The 20,021-nt window shown below is 37.6% G+C and overlaps 2 protein-coding genes and 1 non-coding gene across 3 annotated transcripts; 1 reads left to right on the top strand and 2 right to left on the bottom strand.

The window, feature by feature from the left end:
• Positions 1-1,156: 1,156 nt before the first annotated feature.
• LOC132848464 (uncharacterized) lies at positions 1,157-3,464 on the bottom strand. The gene is made up of 4 exons (XM_060874189.1): positions 3,290-3,464; positions 2,080-2,385; positions 1,500-1,587; positions 1,157-1,256 (listed from the first exon to the last, which is right to left on the bottom strand). The coding sequence occupies exons 1-4, from the start codon at positions 3,450-3,452 to the stop codon at positions 1,184-1,186; spliced, it is 630 nt and encodes a 209-aa protein (XP_060730172.1). The 5' UTR covers positions 3,453-3,464; the 3' UTR covers positions 1,157-1,183.
• Positions 3,465-5,312: 1,848 nt separating this feature from the next.
• On the top strand, positions 5,313-8,815 carry sri (sorcin). The gene is made up of 8 exons (XM_060860438.1): positions 5,313-5,469; positions 7,031-7,099; positions 7,249-7,318; positions 7,417-7,460; positions 7,902-8,049; positions 8,132-8,245; positions 8,357-8,415; positions 8,524-8,815. Exons 1-8 carry the CDS (start codon positions 5,422-5,424, stop codon positions 8,548-8,550), a joined length of 579 nt encoding a protein of 192 aa, XP_060716421.1. The 5' UTR covers positions 5,313-5,421; the 3' UTR covers positions 8,551-8,815.
• A 2,092-nt stretch (positions 8,816-10,907) lies between these two features.
• On the bottom strand, positions 10,908-10,989 carry trnas-aga (transfer RNA serine (anticodon AGA)). The gene has a single exon. It is a non-coding gene; the product is annotated as a tRNA-Ser (tRNA).
• Between the last annotated feature and the right edge of the window lie 9,032 nt (positions 10,990-20,021).

Below are 20,021 nucleotides of genomic sequence, written 5' to 3'. Positions count from 1 at the left end.
TAAACAAACATCTAGGTGATTTTTATTTGCAATCGTGTCACGACGCTGTGTGTTTTCTTCTTAGCACTTGATCCATATTAGTCCTGTATTGTTTTGTTTTATCTAAACGATCTACCTACGTTTTTTAAAATGGTATGGTCCGTTGTCATGGAAACGATTAACAACTCGCCCAAAAACAGATTTTGTCAATACGCCAAACATTTCACGTGATAAATACTCCTAATTAATAATACAAACATTTACCACAGCATCTAATATAGTATAACGTTATAATTAGATTAAGAAACCAATATTATGGCTAATATTACACTGTAATTACAGTTAGCATGGATTAGCATATAATATAACTCAAAGTTGCCCAAATGAACCTTTTTGTACAACCACAGTATAATCTAGAATACATTTATATTATATTTCTTTATTTAGCAGACTCTTTTACTCAAAATGAGGCAGAATATAAATCAAAGTTAAAAATCAAGTTGTTAAAGTCATAAGAAACTCAAGAACACAGAGCTAACAGGCTAAAGCTAGCCAGCAAATATTTGTTGTTTTTACAGTGGACAAAGTTGAAGAAAAATCAGCAGAAACAAGACAGAAGCATGAGAAATATTCCCTTGTAATAAAAGTGTTTTTCTTGTACATAAACTAACAAAATTATTCTAATTTCTGAGGTAAGGTATATTTAATATCCAAAACATGCATTTGTTATTAAAATAGCCTAATAAGCTAACATCTCAGATGAAATTATTTAAAATCTTTATGATATGCCCAGTTATATGACATCAATTAACGCTTCAGATGTAATATCAGCCTCTTTTTATAATGCTGCTAAATATGAAGCAAGAGAAAACCCTAATGGTTATATCCGTTATTAACGCTGCATATAGCATGGTTTCCTAAAGACATACACAGACGAAAATATAATAAAAGGTTGTATGATATGCTAGTGGTTAAGGTGTTGAGCTACCAATTGGAAGGTTGTGAGTTCGATTCCAGGTCCATCAAGCTGCCACTGTTGGGCCCCTGTGCAAGGCCCTTAACCCTCAATTGCTCAGTTGTATTTAAAAAAAATGATAACGGAAATGTAAATAATAAGCCTGCAATTAGTAATAACATTATATGGTAATGTGATAATGGACAATAATTTAAGAAATAATAATAATAATAATGTAATTTGATCCAGTCACATGAAAAACAACTGGTCACAATGACATGAGGTGGAGTTCATCATATGATCCTCCAGGCATCCGTCAAACCTACAACGTGAACATAAACACGAGCAGAATTCGAGCATCAAGACGGTGATGTTTTGTACATTCTTGTAAAGATCTTTACAATTAATGGTTCATTGCAGAAATAGGCCCACTTCAGCTGCAGTGGTGTTTTTCACTTCTGCTATTTTTCTTTAAAATGGCTCAAAAAACTCATGAAAATCTAAAAGACTCGTCAATCTTTTACATTTAGATAGATAGATTTGAAAATTGAATTCATTGACTCACATGGTTTGTGTTTGAAGTATTTCTGTGTCCTCGTAAACCACCTCTTCTAGAACATCCACTTCAACTCCAATCACCAATGAGTTTCTCACTAAACAGCAAAGAAAGATTTACCATCAAACGCAAAGGCAGGAACGTTAGAATCAGAATCAGAATCAGAATCCGGTTTATTGGTCAAGTGTGTTCACAAACACAAGGAATTTGATTCCAGCTGTTGGTGACTCTCAAAATACAGACATAAATAACACTATACATTTAGCTTGGTCTATACAAGACAAAACAGACTATACGAGACAGTACAGACAATGTGAGACAATACAGACAGTGCAAGTATTAAATACGAGTACAGAATATATGACAGATCAGTAATGTACATAAAGTGTAAGCATGCATGGTAGTGCAAATAACTGTATTGTACGTCAGGTAAAAGATGAATAATTAGTAATATTTAACACAACACATTTTACAGCATAATTGTACAACCATTTTGTATAAAGTTTCTTTCCGAACTTTCTAAACAGTGGCTCAGGTACCACTTAAAGAGGAAGTAATGTTTAAATACAATATTGAGACTGAAACACACCATTACAACATGGAGGAGGTAAAGATGGCCATTGGCCGCTACTCCATCTTGAATGTACGGTCCTGCAGGGACATAAATTGTCTTTGCTCGGTTCTGGCTCTTCATTCATTCTTCCACTGGTTTGAGGATGAGAAATTTCAGGGTTATGTTCTCTACCATCACAGGTCTGGAAACATGGATCCATCTGGACATTGTGGACGTCGTGGACATCCGGCTGGTGGCACATTTCTCCAAGATCACTTTCAGAATCGCTCAAGCAGGAGTCAGTCTCGTTCTGAAGGTATGCATGAGGGAGCTCGCTGCCTCCTGGAGGAAAACATACACCAGGAAAATGAATGAACTCTATGTACATGTGAGCTGAAGCTAGCTGATTTTAAAGTATATTGTATATTGTACGTGTAGTGAAATGCTTTTTTTGACTGACAAAAAAAAATTACATAAACCAGCATTTACATAAATTCTAATCTTTGGAAGCAACTGATTTGAATATTCAAAATTGTCTCTCTTGCTTTAAGTTCTTATATATTTGAAGAAAAGTACAAATGATGTAAACTCCATATTTACAAGTTTATTCTACAGTGATGTTGCCATAAATTGGCATGATACACTTTTCTGCAACGGTTTCTGGATACTTGAAAAAAATGACGTTCTGTAAACTGTGCATTTACAAATGTATTTGAGTTTATTATATTATATCATATATTGTGCTCAATTAATTTTGTAAATGATAAATAAAAGTGTTCTTTTTGTATACAGTCTACCCCCCTTCTGCACTGTAACAACTAGGTTAAGACGCATCTAAGAAGTAAAGATTAACAGATGATGCAGGATGAAGAGGACGGAGGGCTGCTTGGTTGCAGGATGATGTAATCCTGTGTGTGCCAGCGACCATGCTGAGATCGTGTATGGCACAGCACTGCTTGTTTTCTGCTCATGATGGTGAGCAGAGCAAATCATGAAATTTAGAATTGAATAGAAACGAAAAACAAGACAAAACATAAAACGTGTTCACTGAGAATGCTATAAATATACCATAAACACCAGGATCAACAATAAATAGATCATACACCAAAACTATAGTGTCAAATAATTAAATCAAATTAAATATAAAACTATGAGAAAAGTGAATGAAAAATGAATAGGTTTATGATTTGGACACCATTTGTATCCTGTACTTGAAACATGTCTATAGATTATTTTCATGCCTTACCTGTGTAATAACACACACCCGGATATTCTTGCATCCGCGGAACGTGGCTGTCCTCCTTCTGTTGCTCCTTACATGAATCATACTCAAATCTTCCATGATGTCTTCTCAAACTCTGACAGCAGATACACTGTCTCTCTGCGAGACAACAGTGCTCTTGATGCATCTCTGTGCACTTGGATCTATTAGTGATCATCAACAGCTCCGTCCACTGCGAGTCGGTCACATCCAATTGCTGGGTGACTTCGATCTCAGAACCTCCCACGTTATTCACTATCCCGTTCAGATAGGACGTGAGGTCATATGTCTCCCAATCCTCCACCTTAAACATGTATAATGTCAAATACTGATATATTCGCAAACGTGGTACATATGGATTAAAAGTGTCACTGAAAATATGAAAGAAATCTAAACTTTAACTTGAATAAACCTGAATCTCGATTCCCAGAAATCACCTGTTGTCCTGTTTTATTGGGCTATTTATATGAGTGAACACATTCATCAACATTAAATGAGTCAAAAGTCACTGTTAATGGATATGAAATATTTATTAATCCTGACTGAAATAGGGCACAAGGGCATTTTTCCCAGATATGGTGATGAGGTTCATGAGATTTCTCCAAGGATCATAAATGTAGATTTGCGAATAACAAAGATGGCAGAATGTTAAGCGCTAAGTCTCCACATGTCCAATTAGACATCTGGATGGCTAGAAGAATGCCAAAAGAGAGAATTTTCTGTCATCAAAACACCACAAACTCACTTGGAACTGGGTTCTCTGGTTAAATGAGACACAGAGCATTTTGGCACCCAAGGTGGGTTTGGTGTAAAAACAAGGATGGTGGAGGATCTGTGATGATGCTGGGCTGGTTTTCCTTCAAGGCTCTTGGAACCTTGTAAAAATACATAGCATTATGGACTCCATCAATTACCATGCAGACCTCTACCTGCCTCTGCCAGGAAGTTACAAATGAGGTTTGTTTCCAGCAGGAGGTGATGACACCAAACAATCCAAAATACGCAATATGGTTGATTGTATGTGGACTTCTGATGATTGCACAAGAACAACACCTCAAAGAAGAGAACTAACATCTGGAAAGAACCTTGTCTACCTCGCACTACACCTCACCAGCATCAGTAAGCTGTGTTTCTAATCCCCCAGTCCCCCCAAACCCACACTCACACACACACACAAACACCCACACCCACCCACACACACACACACACACACACACACACACACACACACACACACACACAAAGCTGGGATTCTTTTAGGAACACTTTTATGGAATAAAATTATAATAATAATAATAATAATAATAATAATAATAATAATAATAATAATAATAATAATAAGAAGAAGAAGAAGAAGAAGAAGAAGAAAAACAAGAAGAAAATAAATACATGATTATATATAATTTAATTAAAGATTACAATTTTATTTTTATTTTAAAATATTTATTTAAAATTTAAAATACTATACAGTATATCTATCCCTATCCCTAATGAGCAAGCCGGAAGCTCCTGACACACGCGCGCGCACACACACACACACACACACACACACACACAGTGGGGTCTGCAAGCGAGAGACACCCCACACTGAGAAGCTGGGACTTTTTTTTTAGGGACTTTTATGAAATAAAAAAAAGGTTTAAGAATTTTCAAATATTTGAAATAACACATTACACAATATCACAATATACAAAACCGAAATCAATCAAAACTAATTGAATAAAAAGCTTATATATTAATAATAAAATTTAGAAATTGAGTTTGTAAAAAAAAATAATAATAATGAATAAATAAAAATCCTTAACAATGTATATCATTAATATCAGGAATCATGTCTCACTTAAGCTTCACGAAGCCACCTTGACGATTTCTTCAATCTTAAATTCATATTAATTTACATTTTTAAATTTACTGGTTTTGTAGCTTGTAGCCAATAATATCGCTGGAGGTTGGACTTAATTAGACCAATCACCGCGCTCAAGGCGGGACGAATACACGCTCAGAAATACACCCTATACGGAAAAGGGCGTGGTTTAACAAACAAATTAAATTTGCTCTTTTTACTAGGCTTTGAATTCACATTCTAAAGCTATATAACTAAACAATCTACATACAACATGAATTTCCCAGGTTATGGTGCTCCAGCTGGAGGATATCCAGGAGCGGTAAGAAGTACAGATTTATTCATTACTTATTATCTTATTAAATAAAAAGCAACGATCTGTAAATAAACGTATTAGATATTGAATGATTTGATTAGATCGAGTGAAATAACTTTATTAGGTCTATATAGATATAGATGTATCCTCGTTAGTATTGATAAAGACAGCTTTTTAATGTATTTGATCTGTTACATCAAAGCACTAGAGCACTTCCGGTTTCTCCTCTACATTGTAGCAGAGCTGAAAAGACACTGAAACAGGATTTGTTTTTGTTTATAAAAGAGAGAAAAAGGGAGAAAAAGAGAAACAAAAGCAGTAGACGATGAACTACACAAATTAGACCACAAACCTATCCATAGTTTGTTGATAGTCTGATAGGGTGTTGTCCAGATTTCAGGTGTCCATTTAAATCCCCAAAGAATCTAATATGTATCATTACATCCTGATATTAGAAAAGATTTCAAGAAAAGATATATATTCTTACATATATTGGAAAAGATTTAGTTATGTAGGTTGTGTACCTGAGCTAGTATGTAACTCATATGTAATTAAGCTGGGATTAATTAGTAGTAACCTACAAGTCACTGTGATTGGCTAAATGTGATTAATAAATACTGAAGTTTACAGTATACGTTAGTCAGGCAGTAAAATATACCAGGTAATGGTTTTCCATTGTTTACCTGTCTAGCTCAGACAAGTCTGCATACTGTAGCCTGACCTGTTATTCTGCTCATGTTGTACAAAAGTGGTTGTTTTCCTTACCATAGCCTTCATTTTAGCTCAAGTTCACATTTTCTTCCATTTGTATAATTAACGTGAACACAACATGAAACTCTTGACCTGTATCGGTCTGGTTTTATGCATTTCAGTGCTGCCACATGATCGTTGATTGAATGGAACATTGCATGAATGTGCAGGGGTACTGGTGTTCCTAATAAAATGGACAGTCGCTGTAAAGATAGACAATGTATTTGAGCTTAACTATATGGACTGCACAGACCTACAACAAATACACACACTTCCAATAACAATAACACTGTTCATTATAGTATTACTGCACGCAATATTGTTGAACATACAGTATTTACACTGGTCAGCGCTGTTTCTGTTTATTGTCTTTTGTGTATTGTCTTTTTTGTCTTTTTTGTATTGTCTTTTGTTCTGCACTGTCTTGTCTGTCTTGTCCTGCACTGTTTGCACCAGGTTGCACAGTTGCACTTTATGTATCTAAGACTAACTTACTGTTACTTAGTCCTTAGCCCTGTCTTTGTTTTATGTAGCACCACGATCCTGGAGAAACGTTGTCTCATTTCACTGTGTACTGCAACAGCTATATATGGTTGTAATGACAATAAAAGCTTCTTGACTTGACTTGACACCTGTTTGTTGAGGACGTCCAACTAGTAATAGTAGTTTAAACTATTTACATATGTATATACACAGTACTATAACAATCTTGTATTCATGTAACATATTAACAATTATATTTATTTCATGTAATACATCATTGAAGTTCAAGCGCTGCTGGAATATTGAAAAGATTTGTGTGTCTTGTGTTGTATAGTTTCCTGGAGGATTCCCCGGCCAGCAGCAGGATCCTCTCTTTGGATACTTCACTGCCGTTGCTGGCCAGGTAGCTTTCATGTCTCTTTAATCCATTTAGTTATTAATACATCTTAAAAAAGTTATCGCAGAACAAGTGTAGTCATAGGACAGAATAAATAAAAAACTATTTACACCAATGCGTATTTAAACATTGAACCAGGATTTATTTTGTTACAGGATGGACAGATATCCTCTGAGGAGCTCCAGACCTGTTTAACCCAAGCAAACTTCTCTGGAGGATACAAACGTAAGACTGTTTAATTCTCGGGTCATACGGTTATAGGAAAAGTGGTTGCTGAGGAAAAAAATGTGTAGTTTTTTTTAACTATTTCATCCTTTTCACAGCTTTCAACTTGGAGACCTGCAGGCTGATGATCGGCATGCTTGACGTATCCTTTACAGCCATCATACTAGGACGTATAATAAACTTATTCAACAAAGAAGGATCTATCATCTTTTAAACTTTCATTAAACGTTCTATAAGGTGTCGTATCAATCATTTCATTATTTGTTTAGAGCTCACCAGAAAGAACCAGAAAAATGGTGATTGTGTGCCAATCCGGGCCACGGACCAAGTCCTTGATGAAATGATTCGATTTATATTATTCAATCAATAATAATTTATATATCCAATGTTCTTCTTGTATTGAAGTTCCATTTACATTCAGTAACGGATTCATCTACCAGTTTTTTGAAATAGCCTATAAAATATAATTGGGGTATTACCTTAATATGAAAGTGGAAGATCAATAAAGCTACAAAATACAACCAATACCACAATTTTCCAGATTGCTAAACATTAAAAACCTTAACTAGCTTCATTTTATTAGCGTGACATGTCAGGTAACATGGGTTTTAATGAGTTTAAGGAGCTATGGGCGGTGCTTAATGGCTGGAAGCAGCACTTCATGTCCATTGACCGAGACAGGAGCGGGACAGTCGACCCACAGGAAATGAACCAAGCCATTTGCTCTATGGGTAAAAGACATTTACCTTAACATTCCATTATAATTTTGAAGATATATTTCTGCAATATTGTACTATTTATTTTTCTCTGCAGGCTATAGGCTGAGTCCTCAAGCTATGAACTGCATCATCAAGCGGTACAGCACTCAAGGAAAGATCACCTTTGATGATTATGTCGCTTGCTGTGTCAAACTGAGGACCCTGACAGGTACATTGAACAATTTCTATGTTCTTTTAACAGCGTTTCTGTCCAGTTGACACTTTTATACATAATACATTTTTATTGTGTTTACTCACTGACACATTACATCTTGTTCAGATATTTTCCGCAGGAGGGACCAGGCACAAAACTTAACGGCTTCGTTTCAATATGACGACGTACGTATGACAGAACTGTACAAGATATTAAATTAAAATGTTAAACTACCAAAAAAAAATGCAGTTTACTTGATTTTTATTCATAATGTTTCTATTTCTTGCTTACAGTTTATCCAGTGCACTATGAGCACCTGAAGGAAATATCTAGACAAAGAAATCTGACATCTTCCAGCATCTGTTTGCTTATATAATGAAATGTTTAGTGAGCTTTTTTATACCAGTGCATTTTTTTTTAACATTTGCTCCTAACTAATGATATATTTTATGACTTTAACCTGCCAAATGTATGTTTACTGGTAATTGATTAACAGAAAATCATATAGGACCTAAGGACCATACCATTAAAAACTAAACTATGTAAACTAAAGTTGGTATTCAATAAAAAATAAATGGTTTTTGACCATTTCTGGTGGGTTTTTGTATTGAATTCATCTCATTCTGTGGCACAATAATGCAGCTTTGCCAAGGGTTGCCAAGTTCCGGTAAAATTTCTACATCTAGAAAAACCTCACGGACATGCACACACATGCACAAATCATGCATTGCAAAAGGGAGACATTGCAAATCATGCATTGCAAAAGGGAGTGGGAAATGAAAAAAAACATGCACATGCATTTCTGATAAAATGATCCACTCCTTGCATTAGACCTTATTCTAATTAATGTTTATGAGTAATTTCCAGCTGAAAATTTGAGGAAACTGTCCTGTCCGCTTCTCCGCTACTAAAAAATGTTCACATGGGGCACAGTGATGCACCCTTATTGGTGCGTTTCCTTGTTCTGGCAATGTGAAATAGCAGATGAATATGCTATGGACAAGATATACAGGTTGGGTGCTATAGACATGATATACAGGGTGTTATATAGACAAATATACAGATGCTATCGACATAATATACAGAGGTGGGTGGTCACCAGGACGCCGAGTTCAGTAAAGAGACAGCCATCTGGTCTGGCAGCCTTGCGTGAGTTGATTCTGCCCTGTGCTGCATAGACGTCAGAGGTGGTGTGTGACAGGCTGGAGGGTTTCAGAGGGTCTGGTTATAGTGGCCGTCTCTCTGTTGTTAATATTGAAGCGAGCATAAAAGTAATTTAGCTAGTTCAGGAGTGAGATGTCTGTGGTTGATGGGGGAAGTTGCTGGGCTTATAGTAGGTGAAGGCCTGGATGCCCTGCTACATGAGTCCTGGTTCGGAGTTGGAGAAGCATCCCTCTACCTTTAGCTTATAGCAGTACTTGGCCTTTTTGATGCCCCTCCTCGGGTTTGCTCTGGATGTGCTTTAGGCCTGTGCATCACCTGATCTGAAGGCAGTGTTACGGGCCTGGAGCAGGAGCTTTACATCCTTTTTCATCCATGGCTTCTGATTTGGGTACGTGGTGATCTGTTTCTGGGTTGTAACACTGTCAATGGTGGTGTTGATATAATCCAGCACAGAGGAAGTGTAAATATCAATGTCCATGTGAGAGCCAGAAGTAGCCTGAGAGGCAAACAAATACATGTCAGTATGTTGAAACCTGTCTTGATGTACACATTCTGCCCCCACTGGCCACACGTTGATCATCAAGGTGAGAAACAAAGAAAGGGGGTCTGACTGTCTAAGGTGAAGGAGAGGGTCATGGTGTAGGCTCCAGTGATGATTGTGTAAACATAGTAATGAGTTTTGTTTTCTCTCTTGTATTGCAGGAAACGTGCTGGTGAAATTTAGGGAGCACTGTCTTTAAGTTTTAATGATTAAAACCACCTCCGTGTGAGCAGTCTGTTGTTTGCTCATGGCTGCATAAAGTTTGTACATGGCGAGCTTGGCGTTAAAATCCGGGCAAACATATACTGCGGTAACAATAGTGGAGGTGAACTCCCTTGGCAGATAAAAAGGTCTACATTTAACCATGAGAAATGTAAGGTTAACTGAGCAATGTCTCTCAATAATGACAGAGTTTGTACACCAGGATTGATGGGTTTAACTATTTTATCTATTAATGAATCATCAATTAAAAATGCTTAAAATACAAGCCTACAGTAGCACCATAGCTGTCTGCTGCACATGTACTGGCTCTTCTAATAGAAGTGGATTCTGATGTTTAAAAGGAAAGTGGTGAAAAAGTTAGCTAGCTAATAGCAGGCTAGTTAGCATGTCAAGTTGCTAGCTCATTACTACAAAGGAAAGTGGTGAACAAGTTAGCTAGCTAATAGCAGGCTAGTTAGCAAGTTGCTAGCTCATTACTACACTATATGAATAAATTTAGTTGTTAATTAATTTCCTTGGAATTATTATTATTTTTCTTTAGCTCAGTTTGAATGATCTCTTAGGGTCAACCTTTTATTTATTTATTTATTTTAAATCAGTACATGAGATTCATATTAACATTTTAGATTTGATGGCTGATGATATTATTCATAAAATAAAATAATAAAATAACATTTTTGCTACCGGTTCAGAAAAGAAAATTCAGTACAGTAACCTCATTGTTAATTTTCAACATAAGTTAAATTAACTCGTAGTCGGCAGGATTCGAACCTGCGCGGGGAGACCCCAATGGATTTCTAGTCCATCGCCTTAACCACTCGGCCACGACTACTGCATACTAGACGGTCTATAAAAATCCTTGCGCCTCCTACTGTATACACTGCAGCCCTGCAGTACCTGATCATGCACTTATGATTCATTCATTCAGAAGTTATGAACCTTGCTTTACACACCTAATAAATTAATAATAAATTAAAATAATAAATATCCGTGTCCATATGTATATATAGTTATATAGGGGAAGAAAGAGGCTGTGTATAAGCAATGCAGGTAAATCAGCCTGGAGGATTCCATCATGCTGAATTTTTTTTACATGGCTGATATCACTGTGTGGATATGTCGCCCTCTGCTGGCTGCTGCGGGCGTCGCGGCTTCTATGCGGTTTTTGTGCATCTTGACAATCTACAATTTAAAACTGCTGTTTATAGCTGTTATAAAGTAAGTGATAACAAGAACTCAGCTGTTTAGTTGAAATAAATCAGTTATAACCCGATGTCTATTTTTAATAAATCAATAAACAAATAAATAATAGACAAATTGCTGTGATAAAGGAGAAATAAAGTACTTCAGAGTAATAAGATTAACTCCACTTTGTTGATGCTTCTTTTCCTTTAACAGCACACTCGTCTGAGAGTTTTATTATTATTGTTTGAAGTATTTTTTTCCTTATCTAAAGCAATACACAAAATTAGCCAGTCAAGTGAGAGTAGAAAAGACTGCATGAGATAGCAAGTGAAGGCATGCGGCTTTTAGAGGCTTATGTGATAATAAAGAGATATTTGAAGAGGCCTAGCGACCCTGACCCACTGACTCTTTCCCCCTCGCCAATCAAACAAAGATGGTTGTCTCTTATACATCTAAGGTGCGCTCAAGCACACATTAACCTGGCCTAACACACACACACACCCTATAAAGTTTGTTGACATCCTTACTCTTTAAAAGCAGCGAAAGCCTAATTGCCCCTGGACTCCAGCACTAAGGTTTTGAAACCTTTCGAGTGCGACCCGGGGCACCACGAGGGCATCACTGATTATGACAGAGCTGCGATGCTAAATGCTTTGACCCACCACAGAGGTCAGCTGGTTATCATGCACTTATCACACACTTTGCACCTGACAGGACAAGGAAGCCAGATGGAGTGTGAATATTTCTAAAAATCGATTTCACACCGAAACTCTTGAAAGGATTTGACTGAGGATTTGGACCTTTGGTCAGAGAAGAGAATTTATATTGTGTGTTTAAGGTGGTTTGTTTGCATGTGCATTTGCTTAACATATGTATGATTCTGGCCATGTGTGTGTGTGTGTATGAACATGTCACTGACTATTGCTTCACAACTAATTTAAAAAGAGAGAAAGGAGTGTAATGTCTGTGAGAACAATCACTCAGATAAGGCTTAACAACTAAAAGGCTAATTTAGCAAATGTAATTACATGGGATCATGTATGACTTGTGTGCATCCACTTGTCAGTTTCTATAGTGATTCTGCCAGGTGATTCTTAGGTGTGTATAATTACAAGTTAGCACAGAAGTCCATATAGATTTTTGTCACTCATTATTTAAATATAGCTTAAAAATCAATGTGGGTGTGGATCTCCCATGGGTCTCTATTATTTATTAATTAATTTATTAATTTGTTTGTTTGTTTGTATGTTTATGTATTTATTTATGTATTTATTTATTTATTATTATTTATTTTTTAATGCTACATACTATCAAATATGTTTAAGTTGCCACAGTTATTATTTTGTTATTACAGCTAGCGATTATAAGCCAAGGCCTTCATTAAATGATATTTTTCTGGTGTTGTTTTGTGTTATAAATTTTGTAGAGCATCTGTATGTGTTAGCAATGAGCTACTTTGGTCCAGTTAGTTTGGTCCTTGATTTTTGCAATATTTAAACACACACTTTAGCATCATTTGCCAACAAGGTTAAAGTGTCAGTCAGTCACAGGCCCCCTTGTGATGTGAAGCTGTAATAAAAATAAAGTTAATAAATAAAGTTAAATGAGTTATAAATACATATTCGCATACAAAACACAAATCCAAATCCAAGTAATGATTCATTCTGGAATCTAAAGATAATCAGCTTTATTGTGTATACAAATGTGTATGCTATTTTAATACCTGGAGTTATTTCAATACTTATTGCAGTTATAAGTGAAAACGATTTGCAAAAATTCTCCAGAGAAATGCGAGTGGAAAAATATATACGAAACAAAAGTGGCCAAACAATACATGACAGCTTCTTCTGTTGCTGCTTCACCTTTTACGAGTAGGTGAATAATACCAGTTATGTTGTACAACACCATGCCAACACTAATAATAGAATATTTGTATGATGATGTGTCAACAACGATAGACAAAACCTTGAGAAATTGATTTTCAATGTTGTGAAGGTGTAACTGCTGTGTTTGTACAGTGGGTGGGGGATTAGTCATAACCAAACCAATCGATAAGTCAGAGTTTCATAACGAGTTTTGAGAGTGTTTGTTCAAAAAAGATCGTTCTTCATATGTGGAGAATCTCAACAATGTGCCGTTTCATTAAGGATGCCAACAATGAGTGAAAAACAGGTCGGCTTTTAAACCTGTACGTTTATGTTTTGGTACGAGGCGGCAGATTTATGGAATATTTTCTTTTACTCATGAAAGCTTTCACTAGTTAAAGCTGCATTTCCAGTTATTAGGGGGCCAAGAACCAAAGATACAGTATGTATATTCTGTTATTTTTACTGCATATCTTATTATATTATTTAAAAATGGTTAAGGATTTGGGAAGGTCAGATTTCAAGCACCAGCATCGCTAAGCTGTCACTGTTGGGCCCTTGAGCAAGGCCCTTAACTCTTTCTGCTCCAGAGGTGCTGTATCATGGCTGATCCAATGCTCTGACTGTAACTAAGCTGTGACTGTAACTCATTAAAGCCTAACTATTGTCTATATATGCATGTTCTTAAAAAGTTTCCTACAAGGCATTGATAACGGTACATCTGATCTCATCTGATCTGATATCATCTCCTGAACCTCACCCTGAATAACACTTTTTCTGATTTCTGATTTCTCTGCTAGAGGTTAATCAGAGATTATGTAAACATCTTTGTTATAACATCATAGTCAGCTGCCATCTTGAATTCAAATCCCTTTCTCAGCTCAGCTCATCCGACTCTGATAGGAGGTGCAGCCTAAAGTTAAGTGAAAACAGAGTTGTATCTTTGATATTGGATAACAATTCCTAGGAATTCTGTCACATGTTTGTTTGGCACACTGAGTCTGATTGTTGCAGTCTCATTGTCCGCATCTCTGTCTGATCTCTGATCTCTGTTTGACCTCCAGGTGGAAGGTCACAGGGCACGTCCACATCCACGTCGTCTCTTTATTTTTTTCATCCTGATTTTTTTCATCATTCTCCCAGTCTTCCACTCTCTTCCTCTCAGCCTGCCGTACTGCGTCCTTCATCGCGTCTCTTTCTCTTTCACCCTCCTCTTTCCTCTGTCATCACTAAGACCTCAGTGTCTCCATGTGACACCCCCCACCATAGTTCCCCTCCTGTCTTAGGGGCTATCAGAGTCATCAGAAACTCAATCATCAGCTCTATACATCACACAGCAATTCTGAACCAATCACAGATCACCTCACAAAAACATACACCCCGTCAACCCATCCAAACACAGAGGCTCCTTCTTTGAGGACTAATCTATTAAGACTGCTGTACATTTCTGTATATATACACACACACACATACACACACAAATTTTATGCAATCGTGATCTCTTGACGAGTATCTGCAGAACCTGAAGTGTTCTTGGCTAACTCATGTTCTAGGACAGGACAGGACACACCGTTACTGGAAATTACATTTAGGAAAGAAATAAATCACAGCACTAATGTGTCATCAAAGTGCCTCTTCTAGACAATGACAAAGAAAAGAACTCGTTTAAGGAGGGCAAGAAGAGCAAACAAAGATTGCAGGAGCCAGAGTGTTTTCTCTGGTTGCTCAACATGCACTAAATCAGTCAGAAAATTCCAGAAAGGCGCCGCTTTCCCTCGACTAAATATCAACTGCGCTACAACGGAGAGCCGCTCATCATTTTTATTGCTTAAACAAAACAAATTGAATTCTGTCCTGCTGAGAAAATCAAGGGAGATCTGCTTTTATTATAATAATATAGTATTTAGCAGTGCTATTGCTCACCATGTAGATTAAAAGTGACTCATAACTTAATTAAATGTTGAATTTTTTGTCACCTTGGAAACAATAAAACATCTTTTCTGTTTAACCCTTTACCATTTAGCTGGCACATATTACATCAAGATATGACAATTCATCAAATTTGTGATGGACTGATTACTGTATACACTGGATTGAAGAAAAGAAAAAATCAATAATGAGTGAACTTTCAGACTCCAGTCCAACCCAGTGTCCTCTCTGACACAAGCCTCACCTTCCTGCTGTGGTATCACCTTTCAGAGGGTCACAAGGTCAAAGTTTAGCTATTACAGCTCCCCACTCCAGCTCCTGACAGGGCTGCTAGGGGTCAGGCCGTGCCGGCCGATAACACGGGCGACGGTGGGGCAGGAACCATCATCACTTTTCTGCTGAGCATCAGTGTCCTCGAGCCGTTTGGATGCCCCTTTACCCGTGCCAATCCTCTCCATGTCACACATGACCCTATGAACTAAGAGTTTCTAAATGCTTGCTCACAGACATTCTGCAGATTTTCTCTCATTTAATCTCAAGCTTGATGAGAGTCATTTTCAGATTCGATTGTTTTTCTGCCTTTAAACATTAAACTCCGATTCCACCCATCACACTGGGAGTGATTTTTAGACACGTCCAGTGGTTTTCAGCTGGAATATGATGGTCCACATATGAGTCTCACTCAACACTGATCAAGATTCATGATAATAAACTGCAGTTTAATGATTTAATGAACATAAAGGACATCTGAAATATTCATATAGGTAATGATCCTGTACAGATAGAAAGATAGACAGACCATTGTAGATCCATACCACGGATCTACTGAATTCTCAATTCAAAGGTGTTTCCTGTAACAGATTCCTGTAACATTCCAGTAGGAACTGTTTACTCACAGATTTTGTCTGTACAGAAAGTGTACTGATACTTTTGTCTTAGTGAAGTTTTCATTGTGGAGCATTTTGGATGGTGTCTCCATTGCTATTATTCTGTAACTTGGTAAATGTACCTATTATACTAATATAATACCTTATTATAGGAACTAGAAAGGAATTCAAAGTATGTCATATGGTCATTTAAATAATATCATTTAAAAAGAAAGACCTGTATTTTATTATAGTCAATAGTCAATAAAATCCATTTAAACTTCCAAAAAAAAAAAAAAAAAAAAGAAATAATTCCTTGTTCAGTACTCAGACTAATCTCTCTCTCTCTCTCTCTCTCTCTCTCTCTCTCTCTCTCTCTCTCTCTCTCTCTCTCTCTCCCTAATAAAAATACATACAAATTGAATAAACTGATAATTGTAAGAATTTAAACGCCTCTCCTGTCACACTTCATCCAGCCAAGTCAAGTGAAAACGTGGGCCCATGATGCCATGAGTGTGTGATTGCCTGAAGTGAAAGCCCTGCATCACTGGCCCGACATCGCCGACGTCCAGCCCTGATCTTCGGCTACAGTTTAATCTGGCTTCCAGGGTCAAGGAGGGGTCGAATCCACCGTAATGACTTCCTCCTAATAATAGTTTGATATATGGACTCTGTGATACGCTTTGCTGTTGACCAGCATGTCACCCCGTCGGGTTCCGGGTTGACGCGGAGGTCGAGGGGGGCGAAACTCATGGAGAACCAGAGTACCCGCTCATGGCTGTTCGTGCCCGCTGATTTCAACCGGAAACACAAGTTAAGATGACTGATGATGATAATAATGATTGATATATTGGTCTTTTTTGTATAGTATATAGGACCTTTGAAACCAAATGTAAAATCCAGTACGTGAGGAAACAAAAATGCAAAGAATGTTGGAACACTTACTAAAAAGAATCATTAAATGCTAAAACAATGATGTAATTTTTAAACAAGCAAAAGAATTCAACGGTTCCTATAAACATGGTGGTAATTCTGCCTCATTGCCAAAGTCCCTCTTATTATTAAACAGAACAATGTGGCTCTTGACAGGCCGCTTCCTGCCACCTCTGAAATACTCATTAAGCACACACACGCACACACACACACACACACACACACACACACACACACACACACACACACACACACACACACACACACACACACACACACACACATAAACATACAGTCAGATGTTTTCCTCAGCCAGCACAGTTCTTATGAGTAGTGGTCTGGTGTGTGGCGTCATGCTTGTAAAGTTTTATCACTCCTGTGTCCGAGTGTGTGTATGTGTATGCAGTCGCACAGTGGTTGTGGTCAGACAGAGAGTGAGACACTGGACGCAGACTCATCACTCTGGCAGCCTGACTATTTACCAAGCATGTGATTACCCCCCCTAGATCCTGGTGTTAATGAGAGAGCCAAGGAGAAGAAGAAAGAGAGAGAGAGTGTGTAACAGATACTAATGAGGTCACATGAACACAAGGCAGATGGCTACGTTTCCCATAAGTGCCATAAGACAAAAGAGTGATCGAAAGAGCATCACTTTGAACACACACACACACACACACACACTCTCTCTCTCTCAGTTTAGATGAGCTTGATTTTACCGGAAACAACACTGAACAGGGAAGTGATATGATCGTAAATATAACATGATGGGATGCATGTGGAATGAATTACTTTGGCAGGATGTGAATGGGTGTCCAGTAGGGGGCGACTCTCTCTCTCTCTCTCTCTCTCTCTCACACACACACACACACACACACACACACACACACACACCTCCCCTTCAGTGAATAAACAGCAGACATGCTTGATTTGGCTATGTGACTCCATCTAGTCACTCTGTGTACCAGTTGAATGGATGCTGTTTTCCCTGTAGAGACAGAAGTGCTTACACACACACATACACACACACACACCTGCAACCACTCACAAGTTATAACACACACACCACATGTTATCCACAGCTGTAGAGAAAGCCAGCCACATCCTTCTCCTCTTCCGGAGAAACAATGGCGGCGGCCTGAGAACTCTGGGACAGGCAGGTGCGGAGAGCAAGAGAGAGAGGACGGAAAAGAGAGAGAAAGGGACAGAGAGGGGGAATAGGGGATCTACTTCCTTCAGCAAACACCCAGATGGAGAACAAACGGCTTTGCGAGAACACGCTGCTCAATATGTTATGTGAGGCTTCAGGGCTCAGGCTTCGCACGGGACAAAAATAAAATGTGTGGGACAGACGCTGGTGTTGCAGCAGTTCACATTTATGAAGGTCCAATTGCATATTTTTGATCGTTTCCTGTCTGGATGAGTTACGACATAACAGAAGGGTGACAAATAGTTCCCTCTTAATGCTTAAATCTTAATAATTCATTCAAAATGATTAAAAGTGATCTTGTTTTGCACTCATGCTTCTTGTTACCACTTTTGACTCATCACATATCCGTGATAAGACATTTGTTTCGAATGCATACTTCATTGTCTAAACATACTGTTTTCCTCGTCTTCTTTTCTGTAAACAAGCCATGTGAGCAGTCATAGCAATGGCGCTAATGAGAGCAGAAGAGAGTAAATACAATGAAAAAATCAGTGTGTTACATTCTGCTAAATAACTGACATCAATTCATCTGATTGGATAATTTGGCCGAAGAGAATTAGCTACAGAAACTGTATTAAATTAACTACAATTTATGAAAACGTCTCAAATCCAATAAAATGGGCGTGTGGTAGCCTAGTGGTTAAGGTGTTGGGCTACCAATCAGAAGAGTGTGAGTTCAATCCCAGATCCACCTAGCTGCCACTGTTTGGCCTCTGAGCAAGGCCCTTAACCCTCAGTTGTATAAACATGAGATAATGTAAGTCGCTCTGGACGAGGGCGTCTGCTAAATGCTGTAAATGTAAAATCTATCTATTATTTCCAATAATAATTGTTTCTTTCTAATTTGAAGTATTATTCTTTTAATCATTTAAAACTTGGGATTCATTTGTAAGAACAGCCTGGATATTATTTTTTTCAAATAATAATCTTTTTTTTTTTTTTAGTTTTTTATAAAACTATTACAGACGATATATCAGCACTTCTAAAAAATTTGGTGACTGAAATATTTTGCTGGTTCACATAAAAAAAAAAAAAAACAAAACCATAAAAAACGTTGGGATTTAATAAGACCGGAAAATGTAGCCACACTTAAAAATGCAAACGTTTAACAAACAACGTTGGATCGCTGAAAGAAATATTGCATCGAAATCTCTCAGTAAACAGATCAAACAGATCCGTCTTGTCAAACGACCGGTTTTGCCGTGTTGTAGCGGTGTTATTGTAACCACCCCCATCTCTATGCAGCCACATTTATCAACCTGACAATTCATTATATCACAAACGTTCAGGATGCTAGACTGCCAAAGCTGGCAGCTTTCAGGATTCACCAACTGTCTTTTGCATAAAACAACTGGAAATGAGGAACTAGACAGGAAGTTGGTGGTCAAGTGGTAGGATTTGATTTGCATGTTGTATTTGTGGATTTCAGTCGGATTTGTATATAAATGCATGTGGTTTGAAAACCATATCAGCTAAAAAAAGATACCAGAGGTTGAAATGAGGTCAATGTCGGAGAGCAGAGACAGTAAATATTCAACACATATACCGCAGATCTTGTTAAATTCTCAGAAAACGATCTATTATGGCTGCATCGGTCCATATAAAGGTATTTATTTGAATTATGAAATCCTGGTTTTAGTTTAATATTGATAGGAAAAGTAGGGGGGCACGGTGGCTTGGTGGTTAGCACATTCGCCTCACACCTCCAGGGTTGGGGGTTCGATTCCTGCCTCCGCATTGTGTGTGTGGAGTTTGCATGTTCTCCCCGTGCCTCGGGGGTTTCCTCCGGGTACTCCGGTTTCCTCCCCTGGTCCAAAGACATGCATGGTAGGTTGATTAGCATCTCTGGAAAATTGTCCATAGTGTGTGATTGCGTGAG

Source organism: Tachysurus vachellii, chromosome 1, assembly GCF_030014155.1.
Source record: "Tachysurus vachellii isolate PV-2020 chromosome 1, HZAU_Pvac_v1, whole genome shotgun sequence".
Taxonomy (NCBI): Eukaryota; Metazoa; Chordata; class Actinopteri; order Siluriformes; family Bagridae; genus Tachysurus; species Tachysurus vachellii.
Note: the sequence above shows the minus strand (reverse complement) of the source record. Positions and strands in the feature narration are given on the sequence as shown.

Excerpts from the sequence above, each read along its gene's own strand:
- LOC132848464 (XM_060874189.1), bottom strand. The coding sequence starts at position 3,452 with ATGCATCAAGAGCACTGTTGTCTCGCAGAGAGACAGTGTATCTGCTGT. Across the intron at positions 1,588-2,079 it reads ACCTCCTCCATGTTGTAATG|TGAGAAACTCATTGGTGATT; the intron begins GTGTGTTTCAGT and ends TTTGCTGTTTAG. Across the intron at positions 1,257-1,499 it reads ATACTTCAAACACAAACCAT|GTTTGACGGATGCCTGGAGG; the intron begins GTGAGTCAATGA and ends TTCACGTTGTAG.
- sri (XM_060860438.1), top strand. The coding sequence starts at position 5,422 with ATGAATTTCCCAGGTTATGGTGCTCCAGCTGGAGGATATCCAGGAGCG. Across the intron at positions 7,100-7,248 it reads TCACTGCCGTTGCTGGCCAG|GATGGACAGATATCCTCTGA; the intron begins GTAGCTTTCATG and ends ATTTTGTTACAG. Across the intron at positions 7,461-7,901 it reads TGATGATCGGCATGCTTGAC|CGTGACATGTCAGGTAACAT; the intron begins GTATCCTTTACA and ends TCATTTTATTAG.